The 27,927-nt window shown below is 48.8% G+C and overlaps 1 protein-coding gene across 15 annotated transcripts in view; it reads left to right on the top strand.

Annotated features, from left to right (window-relative positions):
• The window catches only part of MAPT (microtubule associated protein tau), a 50,321-nt gene extending 22,394 nt beyond the window's left edge, over positions 1 to 27,927 (top strand). For 4 of the 15 annotated variants that reach the window (XM_075036292.1, XM_075036295.1, XM_075036293.1 and 1 more), the window contains 15 exons: positions 1,095 to 1,183; positions 2,580 to 2,666; positions 4,110 to 4,196; positions 5,829 to 5,894; positions 9,079 to 9,993; positions 12,553 to 12,608; positions 13,843 to 14,022; positions 15,269 to 15,401; positions 16,049 to 16,099; positions 16,559 to 16,824; positions 20,156 to 20,248; positions 20,396 to 20,488; positions 24,153 to 24,234; positions 24,869 to 24,981; positions 27,712 to 27,927. In XM_075036292.1, the coding sequence (XP_074892393.1) occupies positions 1,111 to 1,183; positions 2,580 to 2,666; positions 4,110 to 4,196; positions 5,829 to 5,894; positions 9,079 to 9,993; positions 12,553 to 12,608; positions 13,843 to 14,022; positions 15,269 to 15,401; positions 16,049 to 16,099; positions 16,559 to 16,824; positions 20,156 to 20,248; positions 20,396 to 20,488; positions 24,153 to 24,234; positions 24,869 to 24,981; positions 27,712 to 27,927 (2,511 nt within the window). In that variant the 5' untranslated portion in view covers positions 1,095 to 1,110. Of the gene's footprint in view, positions 1 to 1,094; positions 1,184 to 2,579; positions 2,667 to 4,109; positions 4,197 to 5,828; positions 5,895 to 9,078; positions 9,994 to 12,552; positions 12,609 to 13,842; positions 14,023 to 15,268; positions 15,402 to 16,048; positions 16,100 to 16,558; positions 16,825 to 20,155; positions 20,249 to 20,395; positions 20,489 to 23,750; positions 23,790 to 24,152; positions 24,235 to 24,868; positions 24,982 to 27,066; positions 27,223 to 27,711 lie in introns of those variants that run through there. The other 11 variants (XM_075036297.1, XR_012651716.1, XM_075036298.1 and 8 more) reach the window with 11 other exon arrangements.

The raw sequence follows: 27,927 nt of genomic DNA, 5'->3' as shown, positions 1-27,927 counted from the left end.
CTCTCAGACCCACAACCAAGTGAGACCCTCTTCTCTAAGAGTGCCTGGTCCAAATCCATCTCTGGAGAGTCCTGGTTTACCCCTGTATGTCACTTCTGGATTGCTCTTACGATGATCAGTGTATCATTATAGCTGTGTATCCCTGCTGGGTGTATCCACAGGGATAGAAGGCATCCCTTCCTGCAGCAGCATCACACCTTGCCAGCAGACACTTCTACTGAGAGACTGATTAAACTGGCAAATGCAGAGTTTGGAGCGTGCAGCAGAAGTACGTCTGCACTAAGCATGCTGCTTCCAGTGATCACCTGTGACAAAATGGTGGCCGAGCAGTGTCCTGTGTGCACCAGGATGATCATTTTGCTTGGGACATCATAAATACCTGTGGAATTTTGATGTTGCAGCTGGGCAGAAGTTGCCTATATCCTTACTGTGATGGATGCAGTGACTGGCACATGCTTTTGCTTGTGCAGGAATGATTAGACTTTCCCTTTGTTCACAAGGAACATTTGCTCCTTTATATGTCCTTTATGCAAAATCCATGTTTTCCTTTTGGCTCATGCCCATAGGTGAATTTTTTCTGCCCTCTGAGTGTGGATTGCCATGACCTGCTGAGAGCTTGGTGCAGCTCTGCTGAAGCGTGTTGTCTGGCTGGGGCAGCCCTTTTAGATCCCAGTTTGGCATGTTAGCACTCCCTTCCTGCTGTCTTCCTCTATTTGGTGACTGCAGACAAAACATGCTCCTGGTGGATTTGGAGGCACTAGCGTTAGATTCTCCGGGGAGTATTTCAGCACTGGTGTGAAACCCAGTAGGTAACATGTATCTTGAGCTTTGACCTTCCCTGAGCACAATGGTGTAATTTCAGGGCTCATCAGGAGAAGGGAACAAAGTAGATATCTTCTTACAGTGGCTGAAAAGATGGTTGGCTGTTGTTGGCTGATGGCTTGCAATAGGATGTTTAATGCTCCTAGAATTTGGCTGACAAACCAAAATTGTCTCGTGGAGCAGTATATGGGAGCACACCAACTGGGCTCCAGATGAAGGCGTGTTGTGTTGGGTTTTGCCTAATGGCTGTTTGTTTTTACTTTCCTCTTTAGGTAACTTTGCTGAGAGATGGCGGAGCAGCGTCAGGACGTCACCATGATGGAAGATCACGCAGCTGGCCAGGAGAAGCACATCCCATCAGGTGAGCACCTCCAGGAGGAGATGGTGTAAAGCACCTGCCTTGCCCACTGCCAAGAGAATGACCTAAGTGGGGAGAGCAGGCCCAGCGTGCGAGGGGGCCGAGGGGTCCTTGGGGATGGCCAGGAGGAGATGGTATGTGTGTCTGGAAGGTTACCGTGGATCAGTTGGCTGCAGCCAGTGGACAGTGGGTAGCCCACAAGATTTTCTGATGTTCACAGTCATAGGAGAATGCTGCTGTTAAATATCATTACCCAGCAAGTGCAGAAGAATCCCTAGTATCCAGACTAGTGATGATCTTATTGCTGCAGCTTTGCAAATATTTGTTTCTGTGTTTGCTCCTTAGTTTGCTATAAAAGTACAGCACTGCTTTTATTTGGAGACACAGCTCAAGGATGCTGCTTGCTGCCTGCTTTTCTCACCTGCACAGGGAGATGGGGGGAACTGAACAGAGAGTTCTGGGAGTGGGGGCCATGCAAAAGTCTTTCGCCGCATATTTCAGACCTGCATTTCTCAAGAAGCCTTTCCTTTTTCATTCCACCATGCTCCACAATTGAACTTGGAAACCCACATAATGCCAGCAAACCTGGTGGGACTCACTCCCAGCTATAGCCATATAAACTTCATCTTACTTTTCTTTTCTTGAGGTGCTTTGGACACACCTTACACTAGATAAATGGATTGCCTCTGTCCTGGGGAGAATCCATAGCATCCATTCATCCGGGGTTCTGTAATGCATTTCAGTCTGGTAGCTCCTCTAAGCTTGTAGCCTCAGCTTTGCACATCACAGGTTCCCAGGGATTTTGCTTGTGCTAGTTTGAATCTTCTTTTCCAAGTCATTTTCTCCAGTTCTCCTTGTTTTATTTGCCCAGACTCCTTGCAGAGAGGAGACTTGTGCCTCTTGCCCTGCTCTTCCTAAAGATGACTTTTGCAACCAAGTCTTCGCAGAGTACATTATGTGCTACACCAAGCCCTTTACAAAGACTTGCTGGTTTGCAATTATGAGAATTAACACATCGTGGAAGTGTTCAGCAGCCTGCTCTGGGAGGGAGGCTAACGGCTCCAAAAATGGCAGAGAGGACAACAGTGACTCCGAAGTTGTACATCTTTTCTGCTTACGTTGCTAAGATCTCCTTTCCTGCTTGTGCCATGCTTTGCTGTTTCTAGCTGTCTGGTTCACTGGGCTTTTCTTTTGCTGATGGGTTTCCGCTTGTTCCTTTTGGTGATGACACTGGTGCTTTTGGTTGGCATTTTCACGCTTCGCTTGCTTATTAGTTCAGGTGTTTTATACTCTCCAATTACAGTTTCTTGCTGCTGTGGCTCTGGGCAATCAGAGTTCATAATGCACAGGCCATAATTCATAGCCAAGGACTTGTGCTAAGTATTTGAATGTTTTCCAGGCTATCCCCTTCAGATACCAGTCGATGATGGATCGGATGAGCCTGTTTCTGAAACATCTGACGCTAAGAGCACCCCAACTACGGAAGGTGGGAGCTCTTTGACTTACTGCTTTGAAACCATGATGGATGGGGTCGTGATAAACCATGCCGAAAGACTCGACGTGCTGTGTTCTGGTGGGGTTTCTCAGGAGGAGTGTCTGCACTCTTGGACAAATGCTCTTCATTAGTCTCATCACAAGTGATGTTTGCCACTCTGCAGAATGAGATAATGAGCTTTAAAGGTGGAGAGTGGGTTGAAAGGCAATAGAAGGTGAAGTGTTTATTATAGTTCAGGAAGTTGTTTGCGGTTTGTTTCCTGAAGGCTTTTTACACAGTGACCACGAGCTCCCATTAGTTCAGCGCAGCTGGGAGCAATCCCATGTTGTGTGCTCCCAGGGCCAGAGGTTTGCATTGTTGTGCTCCCCCAGGATACCAACAGCACATCCTGGTTGCTGTGTTCCCTTTTGGAGTTAGCTGTACCTCATAGCTCTTTTTTTGCCCCCTCTGCATTTACATGTTCATTAGTACAGCATGATTCATGCTGGAGTGATGAGATGGGGAGAGTCTATACACAAAACAAAACTTTGTGCTGACGTAAAGGTCATATTGGTAGGACTCGGCATGTCTGTGCTGCTCCAGAGTGTTATCTGAATGCCACGTGTAGAAAGAATCTAATTCCAAAGTGGTCTAGAGAGACTTGTTCACCGTTTTAATTAACTGCACTCTTTGTGTTCCTCTGGCTGCTTTAATCCCAAGTATCTGCCTCTTGGAGACTTCAGGTGAAGGCATTAGTTTGAATTGATCTAAAAGATAAAGGGGGGATAGGCATTTGAATTTATCTAAAAGAAAGGTGGACAGAGATGCTGACCAGTTCCAGCCCTGTCCCACTGGAGGTGTGTGGGCTGATGGATCATCTGTGAAGCAACTCAGTTCCTCTGTATGTGGCTCAAGAAATCAGTATGTAAAACCTGGCTGGTGCAGAAGGGGATATTGTCCCTCTTTCCTGTTGGATCAAGACTGTCATGATGAGCAGACATCCCTCTGGTAGATGGAGCCAGGTGTCTATCTGTCTCAGAGCTGCCCAGAGTGCAATGCAGTTGCAGTGCTCAGATGGTTTATGAAGGTATCTGATGGGAGCTGTTCTTTGCTGCTCCAGACCAATGATGTCCCCATGCAGATAGCACTGCTGTGCATGCAGATCAGGCACTAGTGGCTGTCTTTAGCTGTGCATTTTCAGACAGTGTTTATGGTAAAGCCTTCAGCTGCATAAGGAGTATCCTGGAGATGTGTGGTTTGTGTGGCACAGGGGACACCTCATGGTGTCCCTGCAATACTGTCTTTGCTATGTCATGCTTGGTTGTCTCCCTCCACAAGCATTGGCTCAAGGGAGGGAGTCGGGTGCTTTTCTGAGAAAAAAGTTCTTCAGGCATGTCCTGGCCTCCACAGGGTTTTGCCACTCAATGGCTATGTGAAAGCTGCGTTGTTTTTCAGATGCCACAGCACCTTTAGTGGAGGAAGGAGACCACGAGGATCAGGGTGGTGTCGAACAGCACGGGGAGATCCCAGAAGGAACCACAGGTGAGGGAGACCAAGGTGCAGTTTCATCTCTTGATGCAGACAGAGCAGAGACCTGGACTGGTTAGTGCGTAACAATAACACTGCAAAACCTCTCGCAGGCATGCTTTGCTCCTGATGTGTGCTTCTTTCTTCTCCACGGCCTGCAGAAATAATTCCTAGCTTACAATTGTCCTCTTGCCTTCCCCATCCTGAGGGAAACTCGCAGCCTTTTCTTCTTTCTTTCTCAGCTCCGCATCTGACAGTCTTTCTATCTGGTGTCTCTGTGGTGGCTTCGCCTCCCATCTCCAGGCTAAGCGCTTACCTGCAGATCCCGATCATCTCTGCCCCTCTGCCAGCAGCCCCGCTTTGCTGGCAAGGCAAGGTGGTCACCACAGGACCTTGCTGCTTGTCTCACTGGTGCTCTCGCTCAGTCCAGCCCATGCGGTTGTCTTTGAAGCGGCAGGTGAAAACCAGGCCACTGCAGCAGTTCTGTGGCTGCCGGCACGTTTTAAGGATAACGCAGAGGAAGTGAAGTGGCTAATTCAGCCTGAACGCTCTGTGGGGAATCACTGCACCTGGGCCTGGTTTTCCAGGGAGGGATGGGGTCTTTCAGAGGCAGAGTAAGAAGGGAGTGAGCTGCAGCAGTGCTGTGTGTGTGCAAGAGGGCAGGAGCTCCTGGGAGAGTCAGGTCTGTATGTGAAAAATGAGTATGTGTCCCCTGTGCGGTAGCCACTGGATTTTCCTGGAAGCATCAGGCTGGACCTGAGAAAGGTAATGGGTGGAAATGGGCTTCTGCCAATGCCAAACACTGAAACAAACCCACAGCACACTCCCTCTGGCAGCCAGATTGCCTATCCTGCATCTGCCACCCAGGCTGCTGGTGGAGCCCTGGGCTGAAACGCAGAGTGTTTCCTCCTCGCCTGCTAGCAAGGATGCGCAGTCTCTGGATCAAGATCTGACTGTACCAGGGAGCCAGGAAGAAGCAGTGTGTCCTGAACTGTTTGGAAAAAAAGTGGGAAAACCAGAGAAAGTCCTAGATAGTAGAACTGTGACATACAAGTATAATTAATTAAGCTGGTTTGAAAGTAGTCATATAATAAATTGAAAAAAATCTGATAGAGACAAACCGTCATTGCTGTGAAGAACGTTGCACTTCTCTAATGTATCAGTATTCCTGAAGTGTCAGATTTATATCAGACTCAGATTTACTGGTGTTAAATATTGTCGGCAGAGTTCGTTACAATAAGCTAGGTAGTAGACACCAAGAAGGTGGGGCTCAGGTAAGAGACATGCATGCGAGTGCTGCTGGCAATGTAAACACTAGGTGGGGGTAGAAGAGGGGATATAAATCCACAAGTTTCCCTGCTCCTTAGCCTGTTTTCTGCACGTCTGCCTGAAGGAGCTTGTACTAACCTGCTACCCAGGATGTGTGAGTTGGTGAAGTGGTCTCCAGCCTGGTACAGCACAGGCTGAATAGAACCACCTAGAACCATCGTCGGTGTGGGTTGATTGCCTTTCTGATACTGCCCTGCTTATAATACAATGCTGATGGGCAGAATCAGCAGGGAGGTAAATAAATTCTCCAGACGCATGCTGCAACTTAATTCTTGTTTTGATCATGTTTTTCCCATTCTTTCTCTGAACTGGGACCAGCTGAAGAGGCAGGCATAGGAGCCACACCCAACCTGGAGGACCACGCTGCAGGAGATGCTGCTCAAGGTTAGTGAATCGTCTCTCACTGGGGTCCAGTTATTGCTGCACACATGTGTGGCTGGTTGCTAGTGGCTTGGGAATTTTCTTCTGTAATGCAAATGCTCCGCACTGTACAAGCAGTTGTGCAGTTCTCTCTGACAGGGGAAGGTCATACATGCTTTGAATGTTCCAACATACTCATTTTGGGGAACTGCAGCTTTTCATGCACCAAATTTCTCTCTCAGATGGCTGAAGCCCTGATGCTTGTTTGTCCAGTTGGAAAACAGGGCATCCTCCAGGCTAGAAAAGGTAATAAACAGAGCCAGAATGGTGGAGTTAGCCAGGAGGAACTGCTCAGCATTGAACAGAGTCAGTTTTGGGCCCTGCATGTCACACATGAAATAAGTGAATTGTTTAACTCTGATTACTGTGTCTCTTTCTAACATAAAACATGTCTCAAACCTACTCATGGATGCCCTGACTTTAAGGGTGTTTTTTCTCATCCCAGTCTTAGGGAATGTGACTGACAAAGCCAGGCACGGTGGGCAGTGAGCGTTTATAGAGCATTAATTGTGCGTCTGCTCAGATGAGCCAGGAAATTATCCAGGGACCTCTTGGCTAGCTGGAAAGCCTCTCTTGACTCTGCTCAGTTCAGACTTGGTGGAAAACTTAAGGATGGGATTTTCCCAAAGCACCCAGTGCTAGCTTAATTCTGTGCCCAATGGGGCAGACTTATGGGTTCAAACTCACTTTGATATTGCTGTCTTGCTAGCACTAATACACCACAGCGCTAATCTGTTGCGCTGTTTAAAATCTTACTTAAACCCCATTTTGTAAGGTAGTTTTCTGTGCAGTAGACGTAACAAATTCTTCCAGTTGCTTGGGCAGCGTCTTTCCTCTTCATGGCTGCATTAGTGCATTTACAGACATCCATGTCTTTTAAAGAATTAAATTGGTCTTTGCCTTCTCAGCTCAGGGCAGAATTCAGGTCGTCCTTGCTTTTCACACACAGATGAGCACAGTTTATGTACAGTCCACTCCCTGCAGTTAAAATAAAACCTTTGCTTGCCTGTCCAGTGGTTCTTGGACTGGCAACTCTTCTGTATTTAAAGTGGTGGTGCCACAAAAAAGAAATCAAGACTGTTAGCAGGAGGGGGATGAAGTTCTCTCTTCTGTCTGCCCTGTTCAGTCTGGTTCTAGTTGCTGTTTCTCACAGATTTTTAATAAGACCTTTCTGTGCTGTCCTGGGATCTTTCAGCTGTCAGATATGGGGACATACAGCTAGCTGGAGCTCTGATATAACCTATATTTGACATTTCTAGGTTCTTATGTAAATTGTTACTTCTCTGAAAGTGGACTTGTGATAATGTGCTGCTTCCTTTTAATAGTTCTCTTTGATTCAGAGGAAAATACAATTATCAATACACACAGAGTCTTGGATATCTTGTTACTAGCTACCTTCATTTTTTGTGTTGTGGGATTTGAAAAAATGATCTTTGCAGTGAAGATGGAGCGAGCGTGTTAAAATGCCTTTGGAATCTCAGGTGGAGAAGAGTCTTCTGATTTGTAGTTTTTGGTCTGCTGGCATTCTGCCAGCTCTTGACCTTGTGCTGCAGGGTTGCCTCAGAACCTGCGACAGGTCCTGGAATATGGAAGTACAGCTAATGAACTGACTGTCCACATCTCTGCACCAGCAGCCATTAATGGTCATGCTGTTTGTTTGCATAAGAAATGAGGCAGGACAGTCTGCTGGCTACTGCATAAACACCCTTCAAATCCCTGTGGTTATAAAAGGTGTTTCTTGATGCCATATTTCAAATACTACCTGCCAGTAGGTGCCAATTTAAGATTTCTCTCAAACGACAATTTTGGAGATCTTTGTGTGGTAGTTTCACTTAACCATTATATTCTCTTAGAATGGGGAGAACACTGATAAAAGACTGAGTCAGTCTTGACTTCTTTTCTTGTTTTAATCTTGTTTGTTAATCTGACAAAGCAACAATAGGAATGTCAGTACTGAAGTGCTCTGATCTAGGCTCTTTAGTTTACCTGATCAGTGCTGAAAAAGACCAAAGAGTATTTGAAGCTGGACAAATTCATAATATAAGATGCACATTCTTACTAGGGCAGTTGACTTTAAAGCAATTTACCTATGTTCAGGGTGAATTCTCCATTGCTCAGTGCATCTTTGCTTCAGTTGAATGAATTTCTAACAGAAAAGCTCCAGCTCAACTAGAATATATGGCTTAATGCAGCAATTGTTGGGTGAAATTGTAAAGGACTGTGTCATGCATGAGATCAGTGGTAGAACAGAATTCTCTCTTTTACAACCGCCCCCCCCCAAAAAAAAAAAAAAGAGATCTGTGTCTCTGAGACCTTCAGTTTTGGGTTTTAAATGTCACATTCTGCCCAAATGGTGGCAACAGTGCTGGAGCTCTGATTAGCCTGAGTGGGTGCACAGTCCAAAATTGCTGTGGCTGTGTTGCTACAGCCACATTTTTACTTACAGTCCTTTCTGCTGAGGCTCTCTGCTCTGCTGGCCATTGAAATACACAGCAATAATAGAGGAGACGTAGGAGTGCTCTTCCCCAAGCTCATTAGTGATAGAAATGATCTGGAAAACAAAGCAGAGATGGTTTGAGCTCTGGGAGGATGTAACTGGTGCCATGTCTGCATGAACATTTCCTGCAAGGGAGGAGAAGACTGTAGGGATTTTGTAAGCCCGTGAAGGAGGGGAGGGTGTCTGGCCTGTTTTGTTTGGGCCCTTGAGGCAAGAAGAGGTGGTCACTGACTAGCAGACTGACGGTCCAGTGGTGCTGGTAGATTAGAAAATGGGTGTATTCTTGGCTTCTGAAAACTTCTATAGCTAAACCAGCTCATATACCACAGGTGTGGCAGGTGTTGGCCTTTATGGCACATGCCTGGGATTCCGCAACCACCTCTGAGACTGGGTCCAGGGAGGAGTCTGGTCTCCCACCAGCTGTGGCTGTCACTGTTCCTGATTCCTATGGGGATCAGAGTTTCTTTAAAGGCAAAAGCCACTATAGAAGCGAGTTGTCTGTTCAATGGGATGATGTGGGACTTGCTTTTTTCCTCTAGATTGATAGTAGAAATCCTTAGTCTCTCTTCAGCATTACATGTCTGATTACTTATTTGACATGCCTGTGCTAATTGTTTGCCCATGCTTCGTACTCTGCGCCTTCAACTTCAGGGGAGCCAAGCTCTCCAAAGCTACAACCTGGCCCTCAGGAGCGTGTGGGAGATGCAATAAAAAGAGAAAGCCAGCCCACAAAGGAGATAGCTGGCGTTCTTCAGCAGCCTCTTCTGTCGCATGAAACGAAGGCTACAACGGCAGCTCCTACCAGAATTGAGGTCACCATCCCAATACCCCTGGATATGTACCAAGACTCCAGAGCATCTGAAGGCAACAATGAGTTGTGGGATCATCGAGGCAGAGAAGGCATTGGGGTGGATCCAGCACTGGGAACAGAGCTAGGTCATGATGTGCGCACTGAGGGGTTGGCAGGAGCAGGTGGCACAGATGACTCCCATATTAAAGATGGGCCATCTCCTTTATATACCAGAGCTCCATTAAAAGAAGATGCTAGTGGACAGGAAAGAGATGAGGACCGTGATATTGATGAAACTTCTGAACAGGATTTGCTTTCCCTGGTGGGAAAACATGTTTCATCAGAACCTGAAATAGGCTTGTGTCCAGCAACAGCCAAGAAAGCTCTTGAAGAATATGCCTTTGAAGAAAACGAGTCCAAAGATGTCCTCAGAGACATCCCAAGAAAGGCAATTCTTGTTGAAACTGAATCACATAAAGCAGGAGAGGACCAAGAGGAGAGGAGACAGCAGTTGAAGGGAGAAGAAGACACACATGTCACCCCACCAGAGCCTTCTGAAATCATCTCTGAGAAAGAAGCTGAACCCAGGGAGGGAGAAGATTCTGGACCCTTGCTAGAAACAGCCAAACTCCCTGTTGAGTTAAAAGATGACATGGAAGACAAAGATGCTCCTTTGGAAGAGGCTGTGCCGGATACAGGAGGACGCCGGACGCCCAAGAAGAAACCCTGTGCTCCTGTTGCAGATAAAGCCGTCAGTCGTGTCCCTCTCCTAAAAGGTGTGTGCAACGTTTGCCTGCCCTGAGCTCACATTGCCGGTGGCTTGCTCACGACGAGGCTGCCTGAACCAGTACTTCAGCTTGCTGCCACCTCTCAAATCCTGCTGCTTGGGAAATGGCCTGGACCTTTGCTGTGAACTGATCTACAAAGTGCCGCTGCTTCTCCCTCCCCCTCCTTCCCTCTTTCGTTTAATCCTGGTTGTCCTGGCATACTTGCCAGACCCTTACGCTTCGGTTTTGCGTCCCTTGCATGGTGCTGGCGTGTCCCCGATCATGCTTTGTTCACCTGTTTTTGTTTTGATTTCCTTGGATCTGTGGGGTGGGCACCTTAACTCACACCTGGCACCTTCCCAGAGAAGATGAAGACCGGATGGACGTTGTTCTGGCATGTTGGAGTGGGGCTGACCCGGCGCACGCTGCAGCTTGTTCCAGCAAGACACGTGCCACCTGGTTTGCATGTGTCCACTGTCCGGTCCAATAACTCTTTGTATTGGCTTTCCTAAAGAGGAGGGAGGAGGAAAAAGACAAGTGAGATGGCAGGTCTAACCATGGAAAAGGCCCCACATTGCTCCTGTTTCTTGTACTTTTCCATTAAAAGTCCACTACTGACTGCTGTGGGAGGCAAGGTCTACAGCTAGCTGGACCTTTGCCCACTGCAGGGCATGTCCAATGCTCTTACAAAGCATCCTGCTCTGATCCTAGTTCTGGATGATGTGTCCCTGGGTGGTCCAACGCGATGGCTGTATTTGGGGTTTTCTGCCGGAGCTGCCTGTGTGTGTGGAGGCCTAGCTCTTGGGTGCATCTAACAGCTTGTGTGTCTCTAGGCTAGGCTAGGCTGGAAGGGCAGTCAGACCCTGGAGCTGCCCTGTTCATGCAGCAATCTGTCTTGGCTGTCTTGGGTGAAGGTCTGAGGTCACTGCTGAATGCACGAGCATCCCTGCCAACAGAGGAGCTCTTAGACCTTTTCTTTCTCCAAGAGCTATTTTCCACCTTTACTAGGGGTCAGAGGGGTGTCACTAGGGCCCCTGCTCCGTGGCCAAATGCAGGTTTTGCAGTGACTTGTGTTAATAAGCTAGGGCAGCAGGACACACGTTAAAACCCGATGGTCTCTCACCATGTTGTACCACAGCTCTGGCTGTCCAGGGCCTGGCCTGGGGGAAGCTCTTCCTTTCACCCCAGTGCTGCATCACAAAAGCTGGGTGCTTCCATTAGCCTCGAAATCCTGCTCTGGTTTGCAGCAGAGAGAATATGCTCTTTGCTGCGCAGGGTTCATGAAGAAATTGTTGATGTAGCTTTTTCCATTGGAGCTAAAGCTCATAACATATTTCTTGTTGTTCACTACCTAATAAGCCAGCGGGAAGCTTCGCACATGTGCTGCAGGGCATTGGCATGGCTTGCTATTGCGTGCATCAGAGCCTGAAAACGATGGCGGGTTGGGGATACATTGCCCAGAATCTACCAGTTTCTGATTCAATGGGAGGAATTTCCTTAATTATTTAATGATCTTTTCCTTCAAAGGCAGAGAGACTTTGTGGCTGTTCAGCTCCAGCCTTGCTCCAGTCTGCAGTTTAACTGAATTTGGGAAGGGTAGTGCATCCAGCAGCTCTGGGAGTGGCTGTTGGGATGGGTCAGTGCTGGATTAACAACATTGTTCATGTCACTAGGAAAGGGCTGACCTCCCAGGACAAACTTCCAAAACACTGGGGAGAATATCAGCAGCTTTTCCTCCCAGATTAGAGTGGAATTAGCTGAAGATGGGGAAAAGGGGCTTTGTTAGGAGTGCCTTACAGAACAAACGTTACTTTCTCCCTGTTTCTAATCTCCTAATTAGCAATACTGCAGTCTGTTGTGCTTGTAGACTAATGGGACAAAACACTGAAATATTGTCAGAGTCACTGTAAGCTTGATACAAATCAAGTAGGACAACAGCTAAAACCTTAAGACCCTGCAGGGTCTGACCCAGATCAAAGGCAGACTGTCTGCTGGGGAGGCAGAAAGCAGTGTGTCAGGAGAGATGGGAATTAACAACAGCTGGGTATAAAAATGCTTTGCAAAGCTAACACTCTGAACAACAACTTTAAATGAGATCATGGGCAACCTGATGCTGTTAGGATTGGGGCGTTCTTCAATTTTAGCTTTTATTTATATGATTGGTAGAACCAATGGGTGTTTTAGAGAGGGAGACTTGTGTCTGGGGTTGAAGAGAGCTGTTCTGTCCTAAACTGAACAGATGCTACTGGAACTGAGCACAAATCTGGGCAAAATAGTCTCATGCAAACTTTGTTGCATGTGTCTGATGCTCCAGTGATGACTAATGCACTGTTGCCTCTGCACAGGATAATCTGTTAACCCAGAAAGAATGTGTTTATGATGTGGAACTATTTCTGCAAGAAATGAGTGACTGTGTAATATTTCTAAGAATAGTATTTGATTTAAAGGAGAGCAGGAATATGGGACACCCACCCAGCATGCATGTTGCTGTAGCTCAGGCATTATCATCTCTCCAGAGTTTGCTGACCAGTCCCAAGAAGTGTAACTCTGTGTGTTTCCATTTGTCAGGTCGTATTGACAGCAAAGACAAGGAAGGAACTGAAGCTGAGGAAAAGAAACCGAAGGTAAGCTAAAAAACAAAACCAGAGGTAACATCAACTCACTACATGCTGTGCATGTTCCTGACTCCCTCTCCTGCTCTCCTGGATGGTGGTTGTGCCTCTTAGGAAACCTTGCCATTATCTTCCATTCTTCCGTCTGTCTTTCAAAAGTGGTTTTATTTTTCCTTCCCTCACCCTGGTTTGGATGGTGCAATCCATGGTGATCTTTGAAGGCGAGGAAGTGAACCAAATCTAAAACAAACATGTGGCTCATGGGGGTGGGTGAGTGGTTAGAGAAATCATTTTCTCAGCCTGAGACCGGAAAGCATACAGCTGGCTTTGCTGCGGCAAACCAGTGCAAAAGCAAACTCAAAAGTGCATTGGGCTGTATTGGGGACAAGCAGCGTAACAGTGAAAAAAGCAAGACGTAATTAAAAAAATTAAATAATCTAGGCCTTTCAGATGCTGTGTTCTGGGTGAGGAACAAGAGTTTAATAGTGGGTAAATTCCAGAAGTTTAAAGATATCTGTTACACTGCTAATTTGGAGGAGGTTTAGTTCAGCTGGCCATTAACCTTGCTAGGGCCTGGGTGAGATAACGGACAAGCTGATGGACAATTTAGTGGGTGAAAATTAAAGGGGAGGAATATAATTGTTTTCAAACCATGTGAAATCAGGTCTTTCCCTAGGGAGGTTTGACAGGGTTGTATCAGGCCTGGTTTTTGACATGATAGCAAGCAATTGTCTAGATAAAAACCAGTGATCCATTATTGACAAAGCAGGTACGAGGGAGTTGAGAGACCTGGGAGCGGTCATATTCATCTCCCAGAAATGCTGGTGTTGATATTGCTGTACCTGCACCATCTTTGCCAGTGGAGCACATAGAGAGTTTGGGAGTAAATAGAGCAGTTCAGATGGTAAAACGTGCCACTTGTGTGGAGGGCAGTGGCAAGGGCAGGCTGTCACAGGGTGGCACTTTTCCCAGGAAGAGGCTTGGGTATTGCTGCACCCTGTGGGAGGAACAGAGCTTAGGTATCCCGTATTTTCTGGTGCAGCCATGGGACCCTGGCAGTGCCCTGGGCCCTGTAGCTCTTGCTCAGCTCTGTGCTGCAGGGAGAAGGCAGTACCAGCCATCACCTGTCCCACACCCAGTTCTGTATTGCACCTTCTAATCCTATTTAATGTCGGTGATCCCCTTTTGTTTCCCTCCCATACTGATGTTTTTTTTGTTCCAATTTTATTTTGTTTCCATGTTTAAGAAATCCTCACCTTCCACTGCCAAACCCCCAGGCGATAGACCCTCCATCCCCCCCCAACGACACACCTCCTCTAGCACAACCCCTTCGAAAACACCCTCCAGCCCTGCTTCCACCTCTAAACGAGTCTCTTCTGTCACATCCCGACCTGCCAGTACAGGAATGCAAGAAACGAAAGCCAAGGTAAGGAAATGAGATGTGAGAGAGGCAAAGCTGCCTTGGGGAATACCTTAAGGCATTCCTAACAGGTCTGATGGATAGTACTTGGCTGGGCAGTCTCTCATTCAGTGGAGAGGGTGGGATGTGCTTCCCCTTCACCTTCCAGTGGCCATGGCCAGACTTGGCTCCAGTTTTGGTGTTTGAAGCAACCAGGTCTGTCTCACCAGCATGTAGGCCTCTTGCTCTGTGTTACAGCAAAAATATCTCATTGCTGCAGGGTGTTACCTGGTGTCCCTGAGGCATTTCCAGGTCCCTTTATGGTCTTTCATGCTCTTTGTTTTTTTGCAGCTTTATGCTATGTTTTATGGGTGTGTTGGCTGTAAACAGCAGATACATTTGAAATGTGCTGGAGCCAGATCTGCCAGGTGCTACACAGAGAATAGGAGATGCACACACATCCGTGGCTTATTCTGCAATGTAAAAAGTAGCTTGGAGTTTCTTTAGGCATACAAATACACCCATGGTGAGGGAAAGAGCAGAGATTTCAGGTCACGGACAATGGGATATGGTTTCACTGTGATAGGGATTGCGATGGCTCTGCTCTGGTTCCCTGCTGCCTTGGGACCAGTCAGCTTGTAAATTGTCACTTGCATGTTTCTCATAAGCTTTTGTAAACAGACCAGCATTAGAAAGCAATAGATTTGGGGAGGCTTTTCTGCAGGGTCAGAAGGCAATAAATAGCATATTGCTATTTACATGCCATTACAGATTATGTACATGTTACCATAGTGTATTACAGGTGAGGATAAAGGAGGTGCTTCTCTGTGTTTGGAGTCTGGCACTGTACTCCTGAATAGAGCCTCTGGTCTAGTCAATGAATTTATTTATCTTCGGTACAAAATTTTAGCAGGACAGGGGAAACAGAACAGTGAAATTTAGAGAACAGACAAAGGAGTTGAACATACTTTTTAACCAGGTCTGAGTGTGCGGTGAATAATGTAGCTGAAGCTAAGAGCTTAGATGGGAGGACAGCACAGCTACTCTGCCAGCCTGCAAGTGACTGTGCAGCGGTTGTGGCAGGCGCTGTGATGGGAGACAGGGTGTGAACGGGCACATCGCAGATGCCTGCATGTGGGGAAACCCGTGGGAGCTCCTGCGGGCTGTCAGGGTAGGAAGCAGGAGGGTCTCATGTGGCTCTGATCCATGAGGGGTGATAGCCCATCCCTGGGCAGATCTCCCCTACATCAGCCTTTCCCCCTTGCGTCCCCAGGGCCCGGAGATGAGAGGTGGCACGAAGACGGCCACGCCGCGATCTGCAGCTGGGCAGGCTCAGAGGAACTCAACCAATGCCACGCGCATCCCAGCAAAGACGCCCACGGCCCCCAAGACACCTCCCAGCTCCGGTAAGTGATGGTGACAGCAGCGTGCTGCTGCCTTCCCATGGTGTCTCTGACTCTAGAGGCTCTGCTTTTGTGGTGCTCCCAGGCTCTCCATGCAATTATGTGGGGGTAGTGAACAGATTTGCCCCAGTGCAGGCTGGGGTCATGCACAGTGCTAAGCATGGGCACGGCCAGCAGGCTGAGGTCTGCGTGGTGATTCAGAGCTGCTCAGCCTTGTCACAGGGCTGTGGGTGCAGAGCTAGGGACAATTCCTCTGAAGTGAGCCCTTCTGGATGCTGCTTTATCTGGTCTGTTCATATAGTTGCCAGTGTGTAGGAGATAGCAGTTGCTTTATCGCTTTGGGATTTCCTCCAATTTGGAAGATTTAGGCACCTCCATTTTTTTAATCCATCTATTCCTTTTCTCTTGGCAATACTTCACAAAGACCAGGGGCAAGAGGATCAATTCTTCGATTGCAGGAATGGAGATTAGCCCATTATTCTCAGAGAAGAAAACCCCAGAAAGCATCAGGCATTGTGAATTTCTATTAAAATGCTGCATTTCACTGAATATATATAATTTTTCATACTTAACCAGAGCTGCATAAAACCTTAAATCAATTACATTTCCAGCTTTATTATGTTTAAGCATCTTTGTCATTCATTAAACAGGCAGAAAGGAGCAGAAAAAACCACCTCCTGCAGCAGCAAAGTCTGAGAAAGGTGATGTTTAAGGGTTTTATTTTCTTCTTCCATTTCTTTTCAAACTGGGGACAGTTCTAAGCTGCTCAGTGATCGGCCTTATTTAATTACATAAAATAATTTTGTAAAAATGCTTCCAAATTTCTAATAGAAAAGCAGTTTCGTTTGAGTGTCTTTTGTCTGTAATTTGTCATGGATGCTAATGTCATGCTCGGGTGGGGAGTCTTACCAATGATGCAGACAATGAAGACCATCTTCCTTCCGAGATATTAGGAAATTGCCTTAATTACAGTTTTCACTTCGAAACGAAGTAGAAGAAAGAACAGCCATCTCCCCCCTACTGATGGTCTGCACTAGGAGTAGCGGGTGGGCCCTGGGACCAGGCAGATCAACCCCATAAAAGCAGGCAGTGAGTGGGGAAGGGATTGCGTACCCAGATTGCTTATCCTGAGCTTGCCTCCCTCTGTCTGCAAACTTCAGGTGAGCAGCCAAAGTCTGGAGACAGAAGCGGTTACAGCAGTCCCGGCTCCCCCGGGACTCCAGGCAGCCGTTCCCGCACTCCCTCTCTGCCCACCCCACCAGCCAGGGAGCCCAAGAAGGTGGCAGTGGTTCGCACACCACCGAAATCTCCTGCTTCTGCCAAGAGCCGCATCCAGCCGTCAGCCGCACCCATGCCTGATCTGAAAAATGTGAAGTCCAAAATTGGCTCAACTGAAAACCTGAAGCACCAGCCTGGAGGTGGCAAGGTAAATGTGGACTCTGCTTTCCAGGAGCCTGTCTGTAGGGACAGTGGGTGCTTGACACTGCATCTGGGAAGGGAGAGCCCTCCCTGGAGCAGCAGCAGCCCAGCTGGGGCCAGAGATACAGCAGTGGGCAGCCAAGCTTCAGCTGATCTCCAGCCTGATTCTGATTTTAAAGTTTTTTGGGTTGATTAGGTTGGGTGCTTGTCCTGAAATTGTTTGCCTGGCTTAGTGCAGCAAAGCTGTCCTGCAGAGAGGACTGCAGAGAGCTTGTGATGTGGCTTTCGTGGGGTGGTAGGTCAATGTATGGACTGGCTGCTAGGAGAATGACATTCCCTTGTGGTGTCCAGTTAGGGAGAGCAAATTGTGACCTGCAGCCCTAAAGAGTCGCAGGATCAGGGTTGTGTTTCTGAATCCTGTACTGTGTGATCTGGAGCAGTCCTTTCAATGCTGCCTCCATTTCTTCATTAGCGAGCAGACAGGATGGTCTCCTCCCTGTGAGGGTCCCAGGCTCGGCACATTTTTCAGAACGTTGGGATTTTGGATCCAACTCCGTTGCAAGGTTTTGGATTACATTTTGCAATCAAGTGCTGTCTTGCTATATGATGCAGTGTGGCAAGGCCAGAACTGGTGGCACTATTATCCTTTCAACCACTAGTACTTTTCACTCCCAGAGAGGCTGTTTCACAAGCAACAAAGTGAACTCCATGCTCCAGGTGCTTGGGAACGAAGGTCTCAGGTTAAATTTTGCAAGTCCAGCAGAGGAGAGTTTGGGTGAAGGAGTGATGTGAGCCAATTCATCCATGCAGCCCCAAGAGCAGCAGTGTGTGGTTACACGGCTCCAGCTGTGGTATTGGCTGCTCAGCACCCATCTGAGCCTCTCTGCACTGCTGCGTTGTGCTGTGTGGCCATGTCCTGAGGCTTTTATAAAATCCTCCTTGCTGTGTGGGTGGAGATGTGAAAGCACCTGGTTCCTTTGGCTGGTGAAGGCCTGGTGGCTCTTATACAGATTTCAAATGACAGAACTGCACATCTGATGGCTGGTGCAGTCAGGAGTCTCTGTGTACTTGTGCTTGCCTGCCCCAAGGGGAACGCTGCCTTGCAGACCTTGCTCTGCAGCTGCTAATGCAACAGAGCCCTAACAAATCTTCCCCAAGTGTGGTGCATGCCATTTTGCGCGACTAGGTAACTACGTGGCTCTGAATGTTCAACTTTGGCATGGGGGGAGGCTTTGAGATGGCTTCTCTTCACCATCTTAAATAGCAGCGTGTTTTACATTTCCTTATGTGCATTTTTCGCCAGGGCTGGTGATTTAGTGGACAATGCACATTTTGCTTTGTACTACAATCCAGGGGGGCTCTGGAGCCTGGGCAGGGCTGCTCTGGCCATTGGTCATGAATAGAGCAGCATGTGTCCCTCCAGCTGCCCATGTCCCGTGGCCTCAGCCCTCCTGCCTGCTTAGCACAAGGCCTAAGTTTTTCCTGCTGTCCCCACAGAACACTCTTCTTCAGGGATTTTAGAAGGAATCCTTCCGTTTACTGTAAATTGGTTAAATTGCTCGTTCTTTTAAATCCAGCTTTTAGGAGGATTTTTTTTCTCTGTCAGGCAACATGTTTATTGTTGTCACTGAAAGAGTAAGAACAGCTGAATTTGGGACAATTCACTGCTCTTTGCAGGGAAGAATGGCTGGATGCTCGCTGGGGATTTTGTAGGACACGAGCCTGCTCTTAGCCGAATGGTTGCAGCTGGAGCAGGACAGGCTGATCCCACAAGTTTGATTTTAGGGTGGCCAGAAGATGGGTCTGGAACCTGCTCTCCACACAGATTTCAGACCCCCAGCCCAGGGAAGCAAAGGTACATGGGGCACACACACAAGGAGTCAGCCAGGCCACTTCTCTTCCAGTATTTCTGCATTGTCTGAGCACTTCTGTTGTTGCTGGATCACTGAATACTGCTCTGGGAAAGCCTGGTCTAGCAGAACTGGGTCTTGATTTGCAGGATTAGTTGATATGAACTTGGAAAACAACGCTGGAGACATGTCAGCCTTGGTGCTTCTCATGCTAAAGGACCAGGGTATAGAGAGGAGCTCTCCTTGCAGCAGCAGGCAGGGGACATGTTGAAATGGAGGACAGGGTTCCCTGCTCAGCCAGCTTTGTGGATGTTGTCATCCAAGGACTGCATGTGCAGTGCAATGTGATGCTGCTCTCTTGCAGGATGCTGTGTCTCTTTCCCTCCTGTGAGGGTTGTGCTTCAGACAGGCTTTCTCCTGAGGGAGTGTAGGCTTGTGTGCCTGCTGGTTTTTACCTACAGTCACCTCTGGTTTGTATTTGCGTGGGCTGTAAAGCCACTCCAGTCTGTGTAGGGGAAGGAGCAGGGACTATCTTCATCTTTGTATTGTCTTGAATAGCTGTTCCTATGTGTGGGGTCACTCCAGCATAGCTGTCCTTATAAAACCCAAATAGGGAAAACAAGCCCTAAATGGAAACAGCTTCATTAGTACAAAAATCTGTGCGTGGCAGAGAAGGCAGGCAGGCTTTGGGACTGGAGGGTGGAGTGAGCATGGTATGTGGTTCCCCTGTGGCACCAAGCCATTTCCAGCCTCTCCCCCACCTGAGATGGCGTTAGAAATATGCAGTAGAGCAGCTGCCTTTGGGGTTGGTCTGTGCTGCCTCTTTCATCTCATCTATACAGGAGTTAAGAAAACTGCAGGCATGGGACTGCATCCCTGGCAGCATTTGCTTTTTCCCTTTGTAACTGCAGAGGGAGTTTGAGCCCTGCACAGCACAGAGCTCAGGTGTTCTCTCCCAGACTGTGCTGGACACACAACTCTTGCTCTCCAGCCTGCTGCCCCGACCCGTTTGCCCAGTTTGCTCAAGCTGCTGAAACATGAGGCCACGTATCTCTGTCCTAGAGAGGGGATGTGCTGCCCAGCACAAGAGATGGAGCTGAGCAGGCATTCTTCTCTCAGCTCTATCCTTCCTCCTTCCACTGGCTCTGCTGAAGCTGAGTCTCAGAACACTGGTGGCTTCCAGCATGTTTGCTGCCCAGCTAGTTCCCTGTTTTGTTCAGTGGAAGAAAATGGGGTGAGCTGGCTTTTTTGCTAGGGTTTCTGGCCTGGAAACCATGGCTGCTTTGCTAGCCAGGCATATCCAATCTGTATAACGTGCCCACCTTCATCTTCAGTTTCCAACCCATGAGTAGACAAATCTATGCAGCAAGCCAGAGGTTCTGCTTTGCTCTTGACGCTGGAAGGCAGGTTCCTGGTTTTAGTGATATAACGCATGGTCAAGCTGCAGATGGTCATGTTGTTTTTCACACTCTTTTCTGGCTACTAAAGGTGCAGATTATTAATAAGAAGCTGGACTTTAGCAGCGTTCAATCCAAGTGTGGCTCAAAGGATAATATCAAACACATCCCGGGAGGAGGCAGTGTGAGTACCTTCACACTTTCAATGCACTGTAATAGTTCTTATTATAAGTGGCATGTTGTATACACTAAACCACCAATGCTATCTGCAGCGACCCTGCCGTCAGATAGCTATTGGTGACGTGCAATGACTCTTTTCTGGCTACCAAAGGTGCAGATTGTTAATAAGAAGTTGGACTTTAGCAGCGTTCAATCCAGGTGTGGCTCAAAGGATAATATCAAACACATCCCAGGAGGAGGCAGTGTGAGTACCTTCACACTTTGAATGCACTGTAATAATCCTTATTATTAGTGGCATGTTGTATACACTAAATTGCCAATGCTATCTGCAGCGACCCTGCGGTCAGATAGCGATTGGTGACGTGCTGTCATTTAACCCCATTAACCCAAAAGACATGGTTAGATGAACCCTAACAAGTCCTGTACATGCCTGTCATGGACAGAACTAACTGACCTGTGTAGAAACCATGTCTGTTACAAAACATCCTGGTAACTCGACGGTTTTACACTACCTGGAAGGCTTAATGCCTCATTGTCTGCAGGATGGGTGGCCTCTAGCAGACAGTGACGTAGTTGCTGATGCAGTAGATGGATAGATTTATAAGCAAACACAGTCCTTGTTGCTTAATGTACTGCTAAATTGCACATGACTCTGCATAACATGTGAAAGCGCAGGTTCCTGCCCATTCCCATCAGGCAAGTATGATCCATGCAAATATTAAGCTTCTCCTTGCTAATGAAATGTGTCTGGCAGTGCCCATGGAGGCTGAGCCTAAAGTAATATTGAGTTAATTGATTTGAATGCTGGCATTTCCAGCCATTCCCATATAAATAGCCGGACTCAGTTTTCAGTTACTGTGCCAGAAACCTGGAGAATCTCCACAGAGGTTGGCGGATTTACACCAGTCTCTCTGGAGACAGAGTTTGGGTCCAGGAAAGCTGACGGACCAAGGAAAGTGCATCACTGAGGCCCCAAACAGTGGAACCCAGGGTCTGTGGTTCCCTGGTCTGTGGCCATCTGTGGAAGCTATCTGGTGCCTCTCAGATGTTCCTGATGGATTTTCTTTGTGCTGTTTTTGATCTCTGTGGATGCCCTCCCTGAGAAACTGAGCATTGCAGAGGGCTTGGCACATAAGCATTGGGACATAACTGTGTTTGCAACCTTCGTCTTAAATTTGATGTCATTCTGCATTTATTTAATGGGCCAGAGGAGCTGCTTTGCGGAGGTCAGACCTCTGTGAAGCAGGTTCCATGCTTGTTCTGCTCTTTCTTATCCCAGGGTCCTGCACCAGCTGGACTGCCTGGTGCATGGTGGGCCACTTGTTATGCCAGGAGTTAGTGTTCGTCACGAATCATCTGTGCTGTGGCTGGTAATTAGCTTCAGCACAGGGTGGTGAGCTCATCCTTTTCTCCACTGAGAGCTCACACCGTGGGCAAGCATTTGCAGCTGCAATGGCTGCAGTGGGTTAAGAATTATCTGGATTTTTTGGATGGAGGTTGTCATCCCTCCTCAGGCTCTGCCAGCAGTGAAAATCGTGTGATCTCTGCCTGGCTGTGTTGACACGGAAAGCAGCAGCTTAGCTCTGGGTGCGGGCGCTCGGAGCAAAGCCATGTGCTGACGTGGCCAGAGCATGGCTGCATAGGCTGTCCTGGCTGCAGAGCTGTGCCTTGGGGTTCCTCTAGTAGAGGGGCAACAAAAGACTACTGGGTTTCGATGGCCGTCATGTCTTAATCCTCCACGACGCTGTCAGCAGTGACTGCCTGCCCAGCCGTTGCTGCTTCAAGAGGAATAACTGTTGCTACAGTAACCTGGGGTTGGTATCTTTTTTTTAAGCCAGTGGAGGCTCTGATGCATGAGGCAAAAGTTGACCTAAGCATTGCTGAAGCTGAGAGGTGGGATCCCCAGGTCTCTGGCACTGGTTTCCCAGGCAAGCAACTCTGTGCCCCTTTTCCTTTCTTGCTAAAATGGGGAGGAGCCTTCTCTGCTCCCCAGCAGGATGGTAAGGGTTGATGGAGTCCTGTCTGTAAAAAAAGGGAACTGGAATGAGAGCAGATTGCTTGCTCTGGAAATGGGAGGTCTTTCAGTTGCAGGTCCCAGTGGTGCCCGAATTGCTTACAAGACCCTTCAGGGTTACGGCTGGGATTAGAAAGGTGCCAGCTGTCCTTTTGGGGTCTGTTTCCTGCCTTCTGACTGAATCTAGTGCTCCTCCTGCCCAGTGCATTAAATGTGTGATCTTTCCCCAATGCTGTCTTCATGTCTGTGTCTGCGATGTGCTCCCAGACCCCAGGGTTGCTTTTCTCCCCTCTCTCTGTCTCCACTCTGTCAAATGTGCCTTTTGGTATGCGTGAGCATCGGAGACAAGGCAGGCCAGCATGCACGGTGCTCTGGCTCTGTGCTGGTGGGACGATGGCACTGAGCCTCTGTTCCCCCCCTCCTTTTCCTGGCTGAATGATGGAGGGTGGAGTGTTTCTCAGAGGTGTGCACAACCACGGTTCCAGCACCTAGCTCTGAAGGTGATGGGGCCGGTGGACATGGGGCCAACATGAGAACTGAAGGATGCACCTTCACCCTGGGACTTTTGAGTTAGCCCAGGGTGCTTAGGTGTGATGGAGAGCAGTGGCTACGGTGAATCCTTTGTGCTGGCTTTCGGCCACATTGGTCCGGAGGCTGCCTCGCTGCTTGGAAGAGTCAGCTCCTCTGCAAAGGTCCCTTTGGTGCTGGCACATCCTTCCCGAAGTTTGTAAGAGCAGCACGCCCACCGTGGTGCTTTGTGAAAACACAGAGAGCAGCATATGCTCCCCTTGTAATCCAGGCTGTTACTGAGAGCCAGACACATCACAGTGAGTAGGAACCAACCTTGAGGTGTTGATGATGGATTTTTCCTGCACAGCCCAACTAACTACAGCAATAGCTGATTCACACACAGGTGTAAGTCCAAAACCAGGGTCCAAGGTAACTTCTGGGGGTACGGGGATGTTTTCTCACCCCCTTGTCTCCTGCTCTTGATGTAGCTGGTGTGTACGTGCTGTGGTTTGCTGTCTCTGACATGCCTGACGGTCCCAGACCTCTCCAGTCATTGGTGTTTTCCAGTGTGGTGTTTAACTGCTAACGTAACCACTAAACAGCTCCACGTTAACTGTTCCTTGTGTGTGCGTCTCGTGTAACCCAGTTGTCCGTGCACAGGAGGCCACTGGCCCCACGCCCAGGCATGCCACAGCGCCGTGGCTGGTCTTTGAATGGGGTGGTTTAAGTGGAATTGCTGGAGCCCATGTTCAGAGACGTAATGGGTAAAACAAAAAAACAGAGCGTAATATCATGAAATACTGTTGTGGTTCAATATATTATAATTGACATTTTATTTATATTATGTGAACTCCTACCAGATATTTAGACTTTGCTTTGCTTTTTTTTTAACCCCTATTTCCGTTACAGCATTTTTCAGAAATGCATATTTTGGTCACTCTTTTAAAAGTTCTGTGCACATTGATCATTTCTGTTCTTTCAGTTTTTGTGGACATAAGCTTTATGTTTTACACCAGAAAAGGTATTTATTTTTTACGTTTTCTCTCTGGTATATCTCTTCCTTTTGGATGATGTGTATGCAAATCTTAATTAATTACCACTCCACTTTCTCTCTCACTTAAGCACTTTAAACTTGCCTCTACTTCCCCCCTCTGTGGAGAGGTGATCTTGTGCATGCTGACATGTTAAGAGAGGCTACTGCACATGGGTATTAATGATCTCCCATTTCTGATGACAGTTTCTTTTGTATTATTAATCTTACTGGGGTTTAAGCTGTCCTTTCCCTTGAATCCAGATCAGGTGCCGGTGTGTGTTGTGCCTCCCCCTCCCCAGGTTGCCCATGGTGGCAGTAAGCTCATTGCTTTTTCATTTCTTGTACGGACAGGTTCAAATCGTTTACAAGCCAGTCGACCTGAGCCATGTGACATCCAAATGTGGTTCCCTGGGCAACATCCATCACAAACCAGGTACGCTTCGACTCTGCAGCATCTGGCAGCACTGGGTGCTGGTCCTTGGGAGCCCGCAGGCTGTGTCATGGTGTGCATCTGGAGACAGGGAGAGGGTTGGTGTAGTGCAGGGGGTGAGGGGAGGCACATGGAACAGTGACTGGAGCATCAGAGTGAGTCCTGGGGTGATGGACACTGTTCCCAGCTCTGTCACTGCCAGACTCTCTCCAGTCTGCCTGACCACTTGGTAGTAGGGGAGGGATCTGGTGTGATCCATGGACACCCTTGTCTGTGCCAACACATCACTGTAAATGGGAAGTATTTAGGAATAAATAGGTGTGACTGCTGGTGTTTAGGGGAGTAAGGTTAGCTCCCTGCCCTTGGTTCTGTAAAATATTGGGATGTCTGTCTGTCAGCTCTGCACAGCATCCTTTAGAAAGTCTCTTTACCCTGGTTCCCATTTGGCCTGGCTCCTGGGTTTCCCAAATCACCATGGGGTCCCTCTTGCTGCCATTTTCCTGGTCCTCACCTTCTGCTCAGCCTCAGAGTGCTTTGGTTGAGCTGCCTCAGAGCAGCAGCTCAGACCTCAGTGCTTTCTCTCCGGCCTGCCCTGGCTGGCGCAGGAGCTAACCCAGCTCGTGCTCTTCTCTTCCAGGTGGTGGCCAGGTGGAGGTGAAATCTGAGAAACTGGACTTCAAAGATAAGGTGCAATCAAAAATCGGGTCCTTAGATAACATCAGCCACGTCCCTGGAGGAGGAAATAAAAAGGTAAAGGGGCACTGGGTCAAGAACAGGCATGCTGTTCTGCTGCAAGTGTCTGTCCTGTGAGCAGGCATGCAAGCAAAGAGCAGTTGAAGTCTGGACTCGGAGAAGGTCCTGCTCACCCAGCTCATCTTTAGACCACGTGGCCTCTCCTCTCTGTTTACCGGGCAGCACTTCTTCCCCAGTGCTTGAAACGATTTGCTGCCCATGTTCTAGCGTGGGGTGGTCTGTGCACGCTTGTCCTTCAGAGGACAAAAAGCACCCTGCCCAGGGACAGGCTGCTCAGCCGCTGCCCAAACAGCCAGCTTGCCTTCCTGCCAGCGGCGTGCTGCAGGCGGGCACAGCTGAGGGCTCCTGGGCTGCATTTGCCAACCTGGAGGACATTTGCCAGAGCACAGCTGTGGCAGAGCTATGAGGATGGCAGTCTCTGTCCTCTTCCTGGCCCACGGCCACCTGAATGAGTGTGAATGTAAGTGATACCCTCTCCTGTGGTTTCCTGCTTTTTCTGCTGTTCTCTGAAGTTTGTGCAGAAACACGTTTGTGTGTCAAACCTTTCACATCAAGGGGAGCCACTGTCAGCAACTGCTTTTGCACTCTGCGTTGCAAATTACTCTCAGTGATGTGGCACAAAGCTGGCAGCTCAGGGTGCTGCACAGGTGTTGGTTCCCCAGTGAAAGTGGAGCATTAAAGGCTTAGCTTTATTTAGAAAAGGTGACTTTGCAGTAGGGCATCACTTCACAAGAAAGGTGATCTCATCTTACTTCAAGTCTCAGTCTCAGGTGAGACTGACCGAGTACTCTGTGTAGGGAGTGGTGTGTGTTTGGGGGGATTTAAATTGAAAGACAAAAGTCAATCAGGTCAGGTGAAATACTGAACTTGGGGTGAGCTGTTCCTGCCAGAGGCTTTGATGGTGACTTCACAGTAAGTCTTAGCTAAGTGAAACACCTCTACAACCTTGCTTCAGGGACACCCAAATCCCTTGCAGGCAGGGGAGCAGGGAGATCAGGTAAGCACAGAGTTGAGACTCCAGCCTGGTGACACACATGGGTGAATTTCTCCAGGGAAGAGTGGTTTTTATCTTGCTTGTTTTTCAAACACTTTTTTCTCAGTGGGAGGGGAAAGTTCTTGTTTCGGCTCCTGTATTTTGGCACTTTGTTCTTGGCCACGTTTTCTCTGTGCACCTCCCATCTCTTCATCTCCCAGTGGTGTGCTGGCCTCTGACTGAGGGATCGCTTGACTTCCTTACCCTTCTCTCGCTGCTGCTACGCATCAGACTGCCCTATGCTTCACTAAGCCCATTTTCATTGTTTTTATGATTACAGTGATGATTCTTTCATATCCTGGCACATTCACTGGGCCACAGTTTGAAGAACTTGCCCTTTGGAGGGGGAATTAATTTGCAGGGGTGTGACCCAGTCACCTGCCCTCAGCCTTCCTATGTGGCAGTTGCCCATACCTTGCCTAAATCCACACCTGCAGGAGGTTGTCAGTGTAACTTGAGTTCAGATGCTGCCTCAGATTGCTTGCGTTGTCCAGCCCATTCCCATTGCACCTTGGCACCAGGGACCATCCTCAGGCAGTGCTGCTCCGAGGTGGGATGCTCCATCTGCAGGAAGGACACAGGACACAGTTGAGGCCCATCAACCCTCCACATAGAGCAGATGTGGGCGGCTCCGCTGCCCCTTCCCCAGCATTTCCCATGTCCCCAGTCACCTCCTTGCTCTGCGACACAGAAGATCCGGATTTGGACACACAGTCCACAGCTCTTTAGGCTGAACGCTGGTTCATGTGCCACTCCTGCACTGGGTCTGCCATGGGGAGCCGGTGTGCTCTGCCAAAGTACCTGTGCTGGCAGCATCTGCTCTCCTTTGCTGCACATGGAAAGCTTTCCTCCCTGTCTCCAAAGGCAGCCGCTGTTCTTCCTGTGAGTCAGTGAATGGCCCTGTTTTTCAGATCTTTTTCTCCCCAATTTTCTATTTCTTTTCTTATTTTTTGTCTTTTTCCTTCTGGTTGACATTTATTGGATCTTGTTTTTTGTTGCTGATGCGTTTTTTGCACCCCACCGCCCTGGGCGGGTTTCTTCACCTGTAGAGAGAGAAAGGCAAGGAAGACAAGACCTGTCCCCAGGCTGCTCGGACCCCGAGCCCAGACCCCGCTGGGCTCCAGGCCCTGGTGCTGGAGCCGCCCACCCCTCCGGAGAGCCAGCTCCCAGCCTTGCACTCGGCTGGGGAGGGCACCAGTAAGTAGCAAACCCGATCCACTTCACCTCCCTTCCCTGGCCCTTGCGCTTGCCGGGAGAGAGGGGTTTGGCTCGTGGGAGCAGCATTTTGTGTGCCCAGCTGGGCCGTGGGTTAAGGGTCAGCCTTATGTGCCACGTGGGGATCCCACCCCTTCCATAAATCTCTGCCAGGGGAGAGGGAGCAGCCCAGGTTGTGCCGTCTGAGTCCTGTGCCTGGGACCCACCGCCACACCGGGCCTGGGTGCTTGGGAAGGATTTGGCAGCATCCCGAGATGCTCCAGTCCTACCATCCCCTCCAGTTGTGCCCCTTCCCCGTGTGGGCTACTGGAAGGGACATGCCTGAGCACTGGGGGCACTGTGGGCATCAGGCCAATGAACTGAGCTTTCCTCCCAGCTGCACAATGGCAGTGACCGAGTGGACAGTTTGCAGGTAAAAACGGCCTCTCTGGATGGTGTCCTGCATCCTCCCCGCTCACCACCCTCTCCTCTCGTTGCAGATTGAGACTCATAAGCTGACTTTCCGTGAGAACGCCAAAGCCAAGACCGACCATGGCGCTGAAATCGTCTACAAGTCCCCCACCATCTCCGGAGATGCCTCCCCGCGCCGCCTTAGCAACGTCTCCTCCACCGGCAGCATCAATATGGTGGACTCCCCCCAGCTCGCCACGCTAGCCGACGAAGTGTCTGCTTCGCTGGCCAAGCAGGGCTTGTGA

This window comes from Buteo buteo, chromosome 9 (assembly GCF_964188355.1).
Source record: "Buteo buteo chromosome 9, bButBut1.hap1.1, whole genome shotgun sequence".
NCBI lineage: Eukaryota > Metazoa > Chordata > Aves > Accipitriformes > Accipitridae > Buteo > Buteo buteo.
This window is presented reverse-complemented; position numbering and strand designations above follow the sequence as displayed.